Source organism: Dipodomys ordii, unplaced genomic scaffold (assembly GCF_000151885.1).
Source record: "Dipodomys ordii isolate 6190 unplaced genomic scaffold, Dord_2.0 Scaffold36, whole genome shotgun sequence".
In the NCBI taxonomy this organism is placed as follows: Eukaryota; Metazoa; Chordata; class Mammalia; order Rodentia; family Heteromyidae; genus Dipodomys; species Dipodomys ordii.
The window spans coordinates 7,257,851-7,273,742 of NW_012267252.1; the positions used below are offsets into that span (position 1 = coordinate 7,257,851).

Below are 15,892 nucleotides of genomic sequence, written 5' to 3' on the forward strand. Positions count from 1 at the left end.
GTCTTGGGGCCCCCCAAAAAACTTTTCAGCAAACAGATTTCCCACTGCCTTCACTTATAAAAGATAAATACTAGGAATTCATTTTAAAGTGTTTTGTCAGTGAGAAAGCAGAGGAATCTTGAGAACTAACAAAAATAACAAAAGACCAAGATAAAGTTGTTTACCTCTAAAAGTTCCATGAATTAGCCATTTAGTGAAATGCTTATAATCCTTGTCTAATTATGTCATGCCATACAACTTAGGTTTGCACATCTAAGTTTCACTTTAAAGAATTTGGTTTCATCTGTAAAGTGTAAGTCAGATAGGCATACTGTGATCTAACCTGTTCCACAGAGTTGTAGTCTTTATGGCTGTTCAATTATTTTTATTTTTTAAAAAAGAAAATTGTTTCTAATGCTAGTATTCCTTACACAAAACCTAACTAAAATGATATTTTACTTAGGAAACAAGAAGACAAAAGAAAACATTGAAGAAAACACGCAAATTTATTGTTGATGGTGTGGAAGTGAGTGTAACAACGTCAAAAATAGTTACAGACAGTGACTCCAAGACTGAGGAGTTGAGGTTTCTCAGGTGAGTAGAGGCAACATAATTAAAAGGGATTTGTGCTTTGTTTTCTGTTTCTTCAAAGTTTTGAGGAATAATCAAAAGTAAAGTCCTGGTAAATTTTGGATTACTTAGATTTAGATGATTTAGATTATTTAAATTTAGGTTATTTGGATTATTTACTTCAGAGGTGTAATTTTTTCTGTCTTTACTGTTACGTTTTGTCAGACGTCAGGAACTTCGAGAATTAAGATTTCTTCAGAAAGAAGAGCAAAGGGCCCAACAACAACTCAATAGTAAACTACAGCAACAACGAGAACAAATTTTCCGACGCTTTGAGCAAGAAATGATGGTATTCTTAGATCTTTGTACTGTTTCGCTAACTGATAGTGCTGAAAAAAAAGTAGTGGCTTTAGAATTTAATATTTGATAATCAGATTCTCCTGATTTTATGATATATTTCTAGCTTTTATTTCTTTGACATAGATACTTTCTTCTTTTTTAAATTTCTTTTTCTTAGGGTGGTGAAGTGGCTTAAGTGGTAGAGTCCCTGCCTAGCAAGTACAAGGCCCTCAGTTCAAGTCTCAGTAATACCAAAAAAGTAAAAAGAAAAAAAATCCCTTTGTCTTGAAATGATCTTCCAATTTTTTTTTTTTTTTTTTGCCAGACCTGGGGCTTAAGGCTCTTTGTGTTCAAGACTAGTACTCTACCACTTGAGCCATAGTGCTACTTCTGGCTTTTTCTGAATAGTTTATTGGAATTAAGCGTCTCAGAGACTTTCTTGCCCAGGCTAGCTTGAAAATATGATCCTCAGATCTTGGCCTCCCAAGCCTCTGGTACCCAGCGATCTTCCAAGTCTAATATTACTTATTTAGGGCCTGGGAAGGTGGCTTGCCTTGCATGCATGAGGACCTGGGTTCGATTCCTCAGCACCACCTATGTAGAAAAAACCGGAAGTGGCACTGTGACTCAAGTGGTAGAGCGCTAGCCTTGAGCTGAAGAACTGAGGGACAGCGCCCAGGCCCAGAGTTCAGGCCCCACGACTGACCAGGAAAAAAAAATTTTTTTTTAAATTATTTATTTAAAGTTTGACAGGGCCTTTGTATTTTCTCAAGTGCAACCTGACCTGAAAACTTGGAATCATAAACCCAGTAGAGGCTTTTCAAAGTTCTTAAATGTACCTAAGCTGGATAACTTTACAATGTTCTAGTTTAATCTTTTGAATTTAGAATCATTAAAAATTTAAAGCTAGCAGTTGTCTTCTTCTTCCTCCTCCTCCTTTCTTTTTATCCTATCTTCTTCTTTTTTCTATAATCTACCTTCTCTTGTTCCTAGTAGTTAAGCCTACATGTCTCTTTTCATTGTTACTCTAGAATACAATGCTAACTAGTGAGGATAATTGTTGGACATCTTTCAGTTTTTACTTGTGTCCAGAGTTGGAAAGGGACTTGGTAATGTGACATAAAAATTAATAACTTATGTTGAAAAAGATAATTTAAATTAGTATTTCAGGTTTTAAGTACAATCCTTCTGCTGTCTGTAAATTTTAAGTTGTGAGTATTGTTTTGTATTAAGTGTAGCACTAGTTGATTTATATGACTTAGGTTCTATTGCTAAGAAAATAATGAAAACTGTTTTCATTAATATTATTCACATTCTGTTTTCCAGAACCTTATGAGAATACTCTTCTAACCAATTTTTTTTCTGAAATGTTTTGCTTTTTGATTTGGTTTAAGATCTCAGTGAGTAAGGTAAATCTGAGAATGACAAGTAATTAAATGACTTCAGATGAGCCCTTGATTTATCAAAAATTTTCTGTGATGAATACTGAGAATTTCTAATTCATTTTATGTATGTATGTATGTATGTTGGTTGTGGGCCTGAACTCTGGGCCTGGGCGCTGTCCCTCAGCTCTTCAGCTCAAAGCTAGCACTCTACCACTTGAGCCACATTGCCACTTCCAGCTTTTTCTGCATATGTAGTGCTGAGGAATCGAACCCAGGGCCTTATGCAAGGCATGCAAGTGCATGCAAGACAAGCACTCTATCACTGAGCCCACTTCCCACCCCCTCTAATTCATTTTAATAATTCATAGAAACTAGGTATTCATTGGGTGTGTCTAAAAATTTTGAGCATTCTATTGCTCCTATAGTAAAGTATTTTCCATGCTAGAAAATAAATGCTATTCTTTTTGAAGTATCTTTCATTTTAGTGTATTTAATTTGTTTAGTATTGCAAAGGTTGTATTTCACCTTTAAATTTAAATGCTAGTGATAGGGTCTTACTAAACCTTTCCACTATAATGAATTAGTATGAGTGACAAGCCACATTGTTTTACAGAGTAAAAAACGACAATATGACCAGGAAATTGAGAATCTAGAAAAGCAGCAGAAACAAACTATTGAACGACTGGAACAAGAACATACAAATCGCTTGCGAGACGAGGCCAAACGCATTAAAGGAGAACAAGAGAAAGAGCTGTCCAAATTTCAAAATATGCTAAAGAATCGAAAGAAGGAGGTGAGTGTGATGACAGCTTTTAGCTACTATGGAATTTTTTAAAGTTGTTTTAAATTGTTACATTATATATATACAAAAATTATATAGTTACGTTTTTATTGTTACGTATGTAAAGGTGATGTACACAGGGGTTACAGTTACGTGAGTCAGGTAAAGAGTATGTTTCTTTGTGGACAATATCATCCCTCTCCTATGAGTATTTTTAAATTTATATTTATTTATATTTATTTAATTTTGTTGTAAAGGTTTTTTTTTTTTTTAAATGTAAAGTTAAGGCTTGCTAAGAAATTAGGAATCATATCTGACAGTTGAATAGCACTCATTCATTCTTTAGTTCCGTCTTCCCAACTGATGGGCTGGCCCTAGTAAGAACAAGTATTATCCCTATTTTACTGCCAAGAAAACTGCATAAAAAGTTTAGCGGTCAGATCAAGTTTATAAACTACACTACATGGCTAGCTAAACCTTGAACCAAGTCTTTAAGTCTTACCTATGTTCTAAACTACCATTCTTCTTTTCTTAATGCAAAATTTAAGTCTTTATGTAGGAATTTTTTTTTTTTTTTGCCAGTCTTGGGGCTTGAATGCGGGGCCTGGGCACTGCCCCTCAGTTTCTCTGTGCTCAAGGCTAGCACTCTACCCCTTGAGTCACAGCACCATTTCCAGCTTTTTCTGTTTATGTGGTACTGAGGAATTGAACCCAGGGCTTCATGCATACTAGGCAGGTATTCTACCTCTAAGCCACATTCTTAGCTCCCCTCCCTTTTTTTGTCGGTCGTGGGGCTTGAACTCTGGGCTTGAGCGCTGTCCCTCAGCTCTTCAGCTCAAGGCGAGCACTCTACCACTTGAGCTACAGCACTACTTTGGTTTTCTGGTGGTTTATTGGAGATGAGTGTTTCATGGAGGGGCTGGGAAGGTAGCTCAGTGGTAGAGTGCTTGCCTTGCATGCATGAGCCCCTGGGTTCGATTCCTCAGTACCACATAAGCAAAAAGAAAAAAGCCGGAAGTGGCGCTGTGGCTCAAGTGGTAGAATGCTAACCTTGAGCTGAAGAGCTGAGGGACAGCACCCAGGCCCTGAGTTCAGGCCCCACGACCGGATCAAAAAAAAAAAAAGAGTTTCATGGACTTTTCTGCCTGGGGTGGCTTTGAACTGTGATCCTCAGATCTCAGCCTCCTGAGTAGCTAGGATTACAGGCGTGAGCTACCAGCTCCTGGCTCTTTTTTTTTTTTTAAAGAAAACTTACTTCATTGGTGTTTAATAGTGACAGCAATAAATAATTCACTTTATTGCTATTCTTTCTCTCTTTCTTTCTCTCTCTTTCTCTCTTTCTCTTTCTTTCTTTCCCTCCCTCCCTCTCTTTCTTCCTTCCTTCATTGTGGGGCTTGAACTCAGGGCCTTGGTACTGGCTCTTTTTGCTCAAGGCTAACATTCTACCACTTTGAGCCACAGTGCCACTTCTGGTTTTCTGGAGGTTAATTAGAGATAAGAGTCTCATGGCCTTTCCTGCCTGAGCTGCCTTTGAACTGGGGTCCTCAGATCTCAGCCTCCTGAGTAGCTAGGATTATAGGCGTGAGCCATCAGTGCCCAGCCTTATTATTCTTTTTTTTTAAATTTTTTATTGTAAAGATACTATACAGAGAGTTACAGCCTTATTATTCTTAATTCATACTTTTCCCAAATTTTTAAAGTTAGCTCTGTTGATTTCTTAGACATTGTGACAAAAAACTGAAGAACTTGAAATACAAACTAATAACTATAAGCTCATCAAATTGTAAGGTACATTGAAAAATCAGAAGTGAAAAATATCTGTAAAGTTAATTGATTGGATTGAATTTTTTCATCTTTTGGGAAATGGTTCCATATTGTTACAGAATTTATTTTTACTATTATTTACTGTAAAAGATTGTTGTTGATTCGTAAGGAAGATTTTCATATTTTATTGCATCATTTGTCCCCAAATTAAACTATGAGCACTTTACCAATTTTCAGAGATAAGTTTTTTTTTTCTCCCTGTATCTTCAGTATGGGAAGAAGGTTTATCTTTTCATGATATAAAAGACCCCAGAGAAAATAATTATAATCAACTCTGTTAGGATTGAAAGAAGTCTATTTGTTAATTTTCTTATAACTGTGAGTAATTTGTACTATTTTTTGTATTAGATTAAATTAAAAGAATGTTACAGGTAAGTATATGAATTAGTACTAAACAAGTAAGTCTGTAGTTAGACGTAGGAAAGTTTTAACTAGTGAACATGTTTGAGATTATGATATGCATATTTTAAATAATTTTGTTATGTATTTTTTTCTTATTGCTAAACTTCTTGCATTTGGGGAGTCTCTTCCTTTTATTGGTGATTTGGTTTCTTGAGGAATTACTGATGGAAAAATTTGAATACAATGTTAAATCATAATCAGTCTCTCTCTTGGACTATCACTGGCATGTGGTGATTTGGTTTCTTTTGGTGCTTCTCCTTGTATAACGTGATTGTTTTTCATAGCTGGATTTATTGGTAGGTTTGGAATTCATTTAGGGTTTTGAAATAATTAATAGAAGGAACTTTATATACTTTTATAATATACATTGGTACAATAAATCATAGTTTAATAAACTTTGATTAGTTCTTTTACTGATTTGAAAGTTGTCAACAAAGGAGAATGTTATTCTGATTCAACAAAAAGTGACCCCAGTGTCTTTTTTCTCACACTGTATAAAATGGTGTGTTTTATGGGAAAATATTTTTTTTTGGTCTGTTTCACAACAGACCAAAATCTTGAACTCTGGGCCTGGGAGCTGTCCTTGAGCTCTTCAGCTCAAGGTGAGTGCTCTACCAGGTGAGCCACAGTGCCACTTCCTCTCCTTTGTATATTCTAAGACTTATTACCCCCCCTCACCCCCATTTTAAAATACCTGGTCTCACTAAGTAGATTCCATTTAGAGTATTTCTTTGTCAGTTAAAAAAGTTAACATTTTTTTGAATGGCATTAGCTTGTCTTTATGTTCAGCATTTCAACCAATGTCAGTAGATTTGTTTTTAGTTTTATGATCTTTTGAAAAAGTCAGCTGAGTTTATCAAAACCTTTAGTTTGGTGTTAGTGCTGCAGGTAGTTCTGCACTGATTATATTTGGACTTTTGAGAGAAAAATAACATATAACTGAGCAACCTGTCAACCTTTATATGCTATAACAATCCTTTCTGTGCTGAGATTAAGCATGCTCTGTCTGCCTCTTCTTTTTCATCAAACTAACACTTTGGCTGATGCATGTCAGAGGGACCTTTTTACCTTTAATATTTCACTTAAAGCTTGTCTGCTCACGTAAATGCTTGCTGTGGAGAAAGTATTATTTCCCCACCTCCTGCATGCTTGTATACTGTAGGTTGCAAATGAAGTGGAAAAAGCACCCAAAGAGCTGAAAAAAGAGCTCATGAAACGCAAGAAAGAGGAGCTTGCACAAAGCCAGCATGCTCAGGTAACAGAGCAGCTTAATGCTACTAAAAACAGAAAGCAGCTTTTTCTCACAGCTCAGTGAACCAGGGGTGAAAAAGCAGATTTTAACTAATTATTATATGACGTTGAACTTGGATCTTCTTATTATCATACTAATTCACACTGTTGGTGGCATTAAGTTGAAGATATGAAAGCAATGGTTAGAAAGCTGACTCAAATGAAAGAAAGAAAATACTGTTAATGTGGAATCTATTTAATCTAATGAGGAAGCTTAGTTTTTAAGTGGCAGTGCCAATGCTTGATAACAGATGGCACGGAATATTAGAGGGTGAGTGTATAATGTTATGCTTAGGAAAAGAATGCGTATGAGGAAGTCATTGTTTCTATATTTCCCCTCCCTTCCCTTCTCTCTTTTCTGTCAGACTGGGGCTTGAATTTAGGGCCTCTGCCTTGCTGTTACTCAGGAATTTTTGTTTTTGTTTTGCTCACAATTGGGGCTCTACCACTTGAGCCACAGCTCCACTTCTTGACTTTTGATCATTAATTGGAGATAAAAATCTCTTGGGGGCTAGGAAGGTGGCTAACTGGTAGAGTACTTGCCTTGTATGAATGAGGCACTGGATTCGATTCCTCAGTACCACATAAGCAGAAAAAGCCAGAAGTGGCACTGTGGCTCAAGTGGTAGAGCACTAGCCTTGAGCTGAAGAGCTGAGGGACAGCACTCAGGCCCAGAGTTCAAGCCCCACAATCGACCAAAAAAAAAAAATCTCTTGGATTTGTCTGCCTGGGCAGGCTTTGAACTGCAATCCTCAGATCTTCTTGGTAGCTAGGATTATAGGCTTGAATTATCTGCACTAGGCCACTTTTTTTTTTCTTTTGGTTCAGAATCCAGCCGTTCAGAGAATAGACTGTATTTTTACCTACATGCTATTACATGAAGAAACTTGATTGTGAATTATGTAAGGCTTTAACATAAAATGGGTAAATTCTTCATGAAACTAGACAAGTATAATTTTCTAGCACGATTTCATACACCTTTATAAGGATTTTTATAGTAAAAGTAAAATTTTAAATTACCTTTACATTCAGCCTGGAGGCAAAGATGGAAGAATAAGCCTTATTTTTAGTTACATATGTCAATAAAAGGAAGAGATGTGAATTATATGTTATTAATGCTTGGATTACTTTTATGGTATGATTTTAATGTGACTTTTGAAAAGTAGTTCCAGGCTGGGAGCTGGTGGCTCACACCTGCAAAAGCAGCTACTTAGCAGGCTGAGATCTGAGGATCAAAGTTCAAAGCCAGCCCAATACAAATACAAAGACTCTTACCTCCAAATAACCAGCAAAAACCTACAAGTAATGGTATGGCTTACGTGATAGCGTGGCAGCTTTGAGCCACAAAGCCAAAGTAAGAGCTTAGAACGCTGAGTTCAAGCCTCACTACTGGCTTTCACCCACACAAAAAATAGAGTTACAAAACTTTGGATTTTGTAGAGCCATAAATAGAAATAGACACAACAAAACACCTAGATTGCCATTAAACTTTTTATTTCTTTTTGTCGAGTCAGGGTATTTTAAGACTGCCATTTACTTGTTGCTATTTCAGAGGAGGGGAGAATATTTCTAAGACTATGAAAAATAAGGAGAACATCGTCTTGGAATTTAAAAATTTAAAGCTAGCTTATCGGAAAAAAATTAGTCTGCCTTTTTGCCTTTTTTTGTTTTTGTCAGTTGTAAGGCTTGAACTTACAGTCTGGGAGCTGTCTCTGAAATCTTTTGCTCAAGGCTAGCACTCTACCACTTTGAGCCACAATGCTACTCAATTTTCTACTGTACTATTCCTGCCCCAGCTGGCTTTGAACTGATTCTCAGATCTCAGCCTCCTGAGTAGCTAGGATTACAGGCATGAGCTACCAGTAGTGTCTGGCTAGTTTGCCTTTTTTTTTTTCTATGAGCCAGTAAAACATTTCATCCTGGTGTGATGATTACTAGTTTAAGGTGATGGTATCAAACACAGTGTTATTATGTTTTTGACTTATGACTATGTTCTTGAAAACATAGTCAATGCTTGACCTGGTTGTACTTACTTTCAGAACAAACATTACCCCCATCTTAGATATGAGGGACCAAGCACAGGAAGGTTGAGTGACTCTCCAAGGTCACATATCTGGTAGTGATAAAACCAAGATCTTCATCTAGACAAGTTTATTCCTTGTTTGTTTCATCAACTGAACCACCGAACATCACATCATACAGCCTTTCGTATTTCAGCAACCACTTTGTGCTTCATCTAAACTCTCATTCACTTGACTCCGTGGTTATTGGTCATTTCTTGTGAACAGAGTGAAGAAGTCCTTGCTGCTCACACATCTACTTTTGGTTAACGTGGATTTCAAACTAGATAATGAACAATAGTTTTACCTTATAACAGAATGTAGAACTTCTTAGTTGCAGAAGATATACTATATAAAACTTTATAGAATTGAAATAGAAATTTAGTATTGAAAATTAGGTGATTCTGTGCTTCATTAAGTCTGTATTGGTGTTTTTACATATAGTTTTGTGGGCTGGCCTACACTTTCCAAGTAGAGCTGAAAGTAACAGTAAATTCCTTCTGTAAATTTAATGACTTTAGTACCTGACATTTCAAAAACATTTTATTCATGTAATAAATGTACTAAGACTTAATAACTATGTAGTCTGATATACTATGATAAATTAGGACTTAATAACTTTATAGTATACTTACATTTTTTTGTGTAACATTCCTGGGTCTTGAACTCAGGATTGTAGTATGGTATCTTAGCTTTTTAGCTTGTGTGGTTCTCTACCACTTGAGTCACAGCTCCATGGCCAGATTTTTGGTGGTTAATTGGCAATAAGGGTCTCAGGGACTTTCCTGCCAGGCTGGATTTAAACCATGATCTTCAGATCTTACCCTCCTGAGTATCTAGGACTACAGATGTGAGCCACTGGTTTTACTTTAGACATTTTTTGACAATTTATAAGTCAAATCATGGAACTAGAACACACTTGATACTCCATGTAGGGATTTTCAGATTGTTCTCTCAGGTGCTCTTCCAAGTCAGACTGATCTCTGGCCTGCTTTTAATGAAAGGCCACTGGTTTTTGCCTGTTTTATTAACAGATTTTTTTGGTGAATTTTGTTGTTGGTTGTGGGGCTTGATCTCAGGGGCCCAGGCACTCTCTCTGAGCTCTTTTGCTCAAAGCTAGCACTCTGCCACTTTGAGCCACAGCTCTACTTCCGGTTTTTGAATAGTTAATTGAAGATAAGAGTTTCACAGGACTTCTGTCCAGGCTGGCTTTGAACCTTGATCCTTAGATCTCAGCCTCCTGAGTAGCTAGGATTATAGGCATAAACCATCAGTGCTTAGCTTGGTGGGAATTTTCCTTAAAAAAAACAAACAAAAACAAAAACCCACCCCAAACAATAGCAATACATTAGAATTTGTAAGGCACTAAGCTAGTCCAAATTTTAATTCTACAGATGAGAAGAGGCCTCTATGTTCATTGTTGACTCATGGCTTAAGAAATACAACATTTGTGTAATTCTTTCTATTTATAAAAAGTCGTTCAGATATGTTCTTACTGGGAGGTACATTGTATTCTGATTCACAGGGTGTTGCTCAGGTCATGATTCAGTCTTTTCAGTTGTCATCTTGTGCAGTCTTCAACGCCCAAATGCAGGACGTAAGTCCTGCATGCCTATGGGAAGGTGCCTTTTCCTGTTTTACCTGCTCTTTGTGTGACTCACATGTGCCTTTTCATTGTTCACTTCATTTGCTAAAATCCAGATGCTTGATAGATAATTTCAGTACCAATGAGAGTGGTAGCAGTCTGACACGATTTATGGCAGAGTGTACTTCAAAAATTGTTCACATGCCATTCTCACTGCAACCATCTTCTTAAAAGGATGGGCATACATATTTTCAGGAAGAATTAGTCACAGAAGACTTAAATGATCAATCTAAAAGTTACTAAGAGATTAATGGTAGAACTGGAACTAGAACACTTTGAATGTAGTGTTCTTTTTTTCTATCTTCAAGCACAAATTCTAATTGGAGATTTTTTATCTTCTTAAAAGTAAAATATCTTCCTCGTAGTACTTTGTAAGCTTTGCACATGTGAGAAGTTTGAATGCTGTGATTAGATACTTTGTGTGGAGTGACATTTTGATTGCATCTGAGTTTAAATTTAATAGATGTTTTAAACTCTGGATATGGTCAGAAAAGCATGGCAGAAATAGTGATTTAACTCTAGTCTCCATTTATTCAAGTTGCCAATAATGAATAGAGTTGCTACTCTTGTTTTGTAGTCCTAAGTCTGGAATTCCAGGCTGTATTCCTTTTCCCAGTTTCACAGAGAAGAGTAGCTCATCTAACATTGTAATTTTTGTTTGTGATGTGTGATATATACAATTGGAGTAGGTAGACTACAGCTTGACTTCAGACACCTTATTATTATTATTGGCAAATATTTGACACTTTTTGCTGTCTTCTAAAAGTAAAAGCACTAGCTTTGTAAGAAAGAGAAAAGTATTAATTACAATTGCTTTTCTGATCATTACCATTTTTGACTAAATCTTTTGATTTGAAATGATCAAATTTCTAAGGGTTTTTTAGATTCCAAAGTTGTAGTTTTAATGCCTTCTAGTTATTTAAAATTCCTTATCAGAATTTGAGCTTGTAATTTTAAAGGGCACTGATTGTACAATTTATGTGCCTGTTTTTTTTTTTTTGTCATATTGAGGTTTGAACTTTAGAGCCTCTCACTGTTGGTTGGCTTGGTTGCTTATAGCTAGTGCCATACAACCTGACTTTTTTGCTGGTTATTTTGAAGTTTTGCCAACTTTTCTGTTTGGGCTGGCTTTGAACCTTGATCCTCTGATCTCAGCATCTGAGTTGATAGGATTATAGGCATGAGCCACCAGTGTTTGGGTGTTTCTATTCTTTAAAACTACTTTGGCTTTAATATTTTCCGTTCCTTTGCTGTTTCCTTTATTTGTTACTGCTAGTAGTAAAACTCATTTCCTATCTTTTTATGTGAAATGTCATTTGTTTAATCTTTTTCGAATGTAAGATTTCTCATATTTTCTGTAAGTTCTTTAAAAATAATTTTTAATGTTTAGTTATATGAAGGTGTTTCAATTCAATCTCAGTTTATGAGAATAGTACATCTTGATCAATGTCATTCATTATTCTCCCCTGGTAATTTCTAATTATATATTCTCCTGTGAATGAATTCTACGTGGCTTTTGAAGTTAAGAAATTTAATCAATACTCAATGATATTAAAATTTCATTTCTTTTGAGATAATGAAATATATTAATGTTTATGTGAGGATCTTTTTCAGGTAATTTTTAGATTTAAGATTGAAACCTCTGGGTAGTATTCCTGACTAAAATATCATTCAGAGCCCGCCTATTCAGCTATGAGGCATGTAGGTTCTTTGGGGCCACTTCCATATGTTGGGTTTATAACTTCCTACCTTGACTTTGGCCTTTCACTTTCTGGATCATTACAGCACTAGTATCACCTCTGTGTATCCATCGTAGCCATGCTTCACCCTTTATGTGTTACCGTCTTCAGGGCACATTACTACAAGTCATTGTAAGGCATGGTTTCTTCAGCGTTGAGTTTTCTGTGGTTCACTTTTGACCTTTTAAGTGCGATACTAAGGAAAGGGGCGAAAGCACAAGATTATTAATACTTGCTCCCAAAAGCCTGGAAGTTCCTTGGAATCGAAACTGCCTTTTATTTTAATAAACTGACCTGGTCTAAAGCCCTACAGTTATTTGAGTGCCTAATGAAGGTTTTCTTTGAACTTAATTGTATAAGCTAAACAAAAACATAGCAATATGACAAAACTTGCACAAGTGAATAATTATATATTTAACTTTAGAACCATGGCTTATACTTCAGTTTTTCATTTGCACATATTTATTGATTTCAGTCTAAATTTTTGCATTTGATTTCATTGAGTCTAAATATAAAATTTGAATAAATGCTATTTAAGTTTGATCCATTGTTTCTGTCTATGCAAACATTAAAAAATCCTTTATGCAAATCAATGATAAAATGTTTTACAAAAATCCATTTACTATATCTTCAGGTTGTAAGTTTACTCGACAAGTTTGCATATAGAAATTTTAGAATTAGGGCTGGGAAGGTGGCTCAGTGGTAGAGCGCTTGCCTTGCATGCCCGAGGCCCTGGGTTCGATTCCTCAGCACCACATAAGCAAAAAGAAAAAAGTCGGAAGTGGTGCTGCTGTGGCTCAAGTGGTAGAGTGCTAGCCTTGAGCTGAAGAGCTGAGGGACAGCGCCCAGGCCCAGAGTCCAGGCCCCACAACTGGACCAAAAAAAAAAAAAAAGAAAGAAATTTTAGAATTAGAAGAGGAACAAATTTTGTTACAAATATTTATTGTAGGCAGTAGAGATGCTTGAAAAACTATTATAAGTGCTTAAAAGATAATCATATAGATTATGTATTTAGTAAAACGCAAAAGCCCTTATTAGTTTTGAATTTAAATATTAACCGACATTCTATGACTGTGATGAAATTAATAGGTGAAGTGGGTAATTGTATTTTTTTAGAGATGATTCACCTTTTTTTCTTTCTACTATAGTATATCTACTATTGTATTTATGCTAGAATACAAATGGTGATGCCAGTGAAGTGGCATCACTTGATTCCATGTTACGGCCCTGACAGCCTGGAATCTTGACAGGCAGGAATCTTGAGGAACTCTTGTTAGACCTCGAGTGCACGGGAAGGTCAGGCTGGTGTGATTGGGACTTTACCAGATCCCACCCAAGGCCAAAGAAAGAATAGCTCTAAAACAGATTTGTTCTCTTGGATGTGGGAGAGAAAGGATTATAGCTGAAATACCCTTTTCAGTCCTAAATTCTAAGTCCAAGGTAGAACTGATCTGTATATCCCTTGAGAGTGAATCACCACTCCTTTCCTCCCAAGAAAGGAATGGAGATCTAAATATACTATTTTTAAAAAGTACAAATTTGGTAGGTCATATATCTCAATAAATGTTTGTTGAGTAAATTAATAGGCTCTAGACATGTTAGTAGAATTTCTTTTTTTTTTTTTTGTCGGTCGTGGGGCTTGAACTCTGGGCCTGGGCGCTGTCCCTCAGCTCTTCAGTTCAAGGCGAGCGCTCTACCACTTGAGCTACAGCGCCACTTCCGGTTTTCTGGTGGTTTAGTGGAGATAGGAGTCTCACGGTCTTTCCTGCCCGGGCTGGCTTTGAACCGCGATCCTTAGATCTCAGCCTCCTGAGTAGCTAGGATTACAGGCGTGAGCCACCAGCACCCGGCTTAGTAGAATTTTTTGATTACAGGAATTTGTAGATGTATAACATGAGTCACTTTCTTAGTCTAGTTTACATTTCTTTAGTTTACACTATTTTTCATTAAGACTTTAAATCTGTTATTCTTTTTAGGCTCAGGCTGTTGATATAGATATAAACACTGTCTTTATTAGTGTAGTGATAATATTTCTTTCCTTACTCTGTGTTTCTTAGAAAAATAGAGTTTAAAATTCTAATGATTGGTTTTGCTTATTAGCTATTTATTACCTTTCTAGAGGGTTTCTCATGCCTTCTTGTTCTAGTCACACTACAGCGAACAGTCAGTTTTAGAAGCTGTAAATTTACTTGTGCCCCCAAACTACTAATGTATTATTACAGCATTTTAATTTTGAATGGGATACTAACTTTTTTGTGTATATTATTCTTAATAGTAAATTTAGAATATTGTACATTCTAATACTTTCCTAGAGTTGAATTAAATGACTAATACATTTACACCGTATCCATACTATATAATTTGGTGATTTTCAAATCCAGCTAACTTTATAAACTTGATTTGGAAATGTTGTTAACCACTGAGGATGTAGCTCAGTGATAGTATGGTTGGCCTCATATAAAATCCCAGCACCTGGTTGGAAGGAGAGAATCTTGTTAAACTACTAATACACAGGTATATTTAATTCAGTAAATAGATACTTAACTCAGTAAATACTAATTGATGGTTAACTGTGTCTATAGGAACAAGAATTTGTTCAGAAGCAGCAACAAGAATTAGATGGCTCTCTGAAAAAGATCATCCAACAACAGAAGGCAGAACTGGCCAATATTGAAAGAGAATGCCTGAATAACAAACAACAGCTCATGAGAGGTACATGAAATTCCACAGCGAGTGTGGGTGTGGACCATAAAGTGGTACCTCAGGAACATTGCTGAGATACACCTTAGAAAGGATTTGGTGCCAGTGTTTTTTTTTTTTTTTTTTGTTTTGTCAGTCAGGGGGCTTGAACTCTGGGCTTGGGCGCTGTCCATGAGCTCTTCAGCTCAAGGCGACCGCTCTACCACTTGAGCCACAGCGCTACTTCTGGTTTTCTAGTGGTTTATTGGATATAAGAGTCTCATGGAGTTTCCTGCCCAGGCTGGCTTTGAACCGTGATCCTCAGATCTCAGCCTCCTGAGTAGCTAGGATTACAGAAGTGAGCCACTGGCACCTGTGATACACCGTAGAAAGTATTTGAATGCTTTCCTCTGGCACAGTGGAAAAAAGAAAATTAAAGAAACTTGGGGTATATAAAAGAATTTTTTTGGGGGGGTCATCCTGGGGCATGAACTCTGAGCCTAGGCACTGTTTCTGAATTCTTTTTGCTCACAGTGTCACTTCCAGCTTTTTCTGTGATTAATTGAAGATAAGAGTCTCATGGACTTTCCTGCTTAGGCTGGCTTTGAACTGCAATCCACAGATCTCAGCCCATGAACCATGGCACCTGGCAAGAGAAAAAAAAATTTTAATTAGAAGATATGATATATATATATATATATATATACACACACACACATACACATATATATATACGTATGTATGTTCCCTTTATAATGGGAAAAGTGATTATACTTAAAATAAGACAGTGGTAGAATGTGTGCTTCACATATATAAAGGCCTGGATTTGATTTTCTGCTCTGCAGCAGAATGAAAAAGGAATTAAAACTACTGTTTCTATCTAGATAATGTTAGAAATGTATGTATATAATTTTGTCTACTCTTTCTACATTACACTAAATGGTTGCATGATAGAATAGAATTTTAAGTGCTTAATCCCCCTAACAAATTTGCTTAGATTTTTTTTTTTCTTTTCAAGATGACTACATGGAATTTTGGTGTTCCTGGTAGGACATTTCTTAGTTTGTAGACCTTAAAACGTATTTTACACTAGTAATATTTTATTTATAGCTCAGAATGTCAGTTTATAAGTTAGTGTAGTATTTCACTTTTTTCAAATACTGAACTTGGGAGTAATATGCATAGGGTCAAATGACATT

The 15,892-nt window shown here is 36.1% G+C and overlaps 1 protein-coding gene across 2 annotated transcripts in view; it reads left to right on the top strand.

Annotated features, from left to right (window-relative positions):
* The window catches only part of Slk (STE20-like kinase), a 47,486-nt gene that overhangs the window by 26,770 nt on the left and 4,824 nt on the right, over positions 1–15,892 (top strand). The window contains exons 10-14 of one of the 2 annotated variants that reach the window (XM_013017790.1): positions 443–573; positions 775–898; positions 2,887–3,066; positions 6,443–6,535; positions 14,597–14,726. In XM_013017790.1, coding sequence (XP_012873244.1) covers positions 443–573; positions 775–898; positions 2,887–3,066; positions 6,443–6,535; positions 14,597–14,726 — 658 coding nt within the window. The remainder of the gene's footprint in view (positions 1–442; positions 574–774; positions 899–2,886; positions 3,067–6,442; positions 6,536–14,596; positions 14,727–15,892) is intronic. The other variant, XM_013017791.1, reaches the window with a different exon arrangement.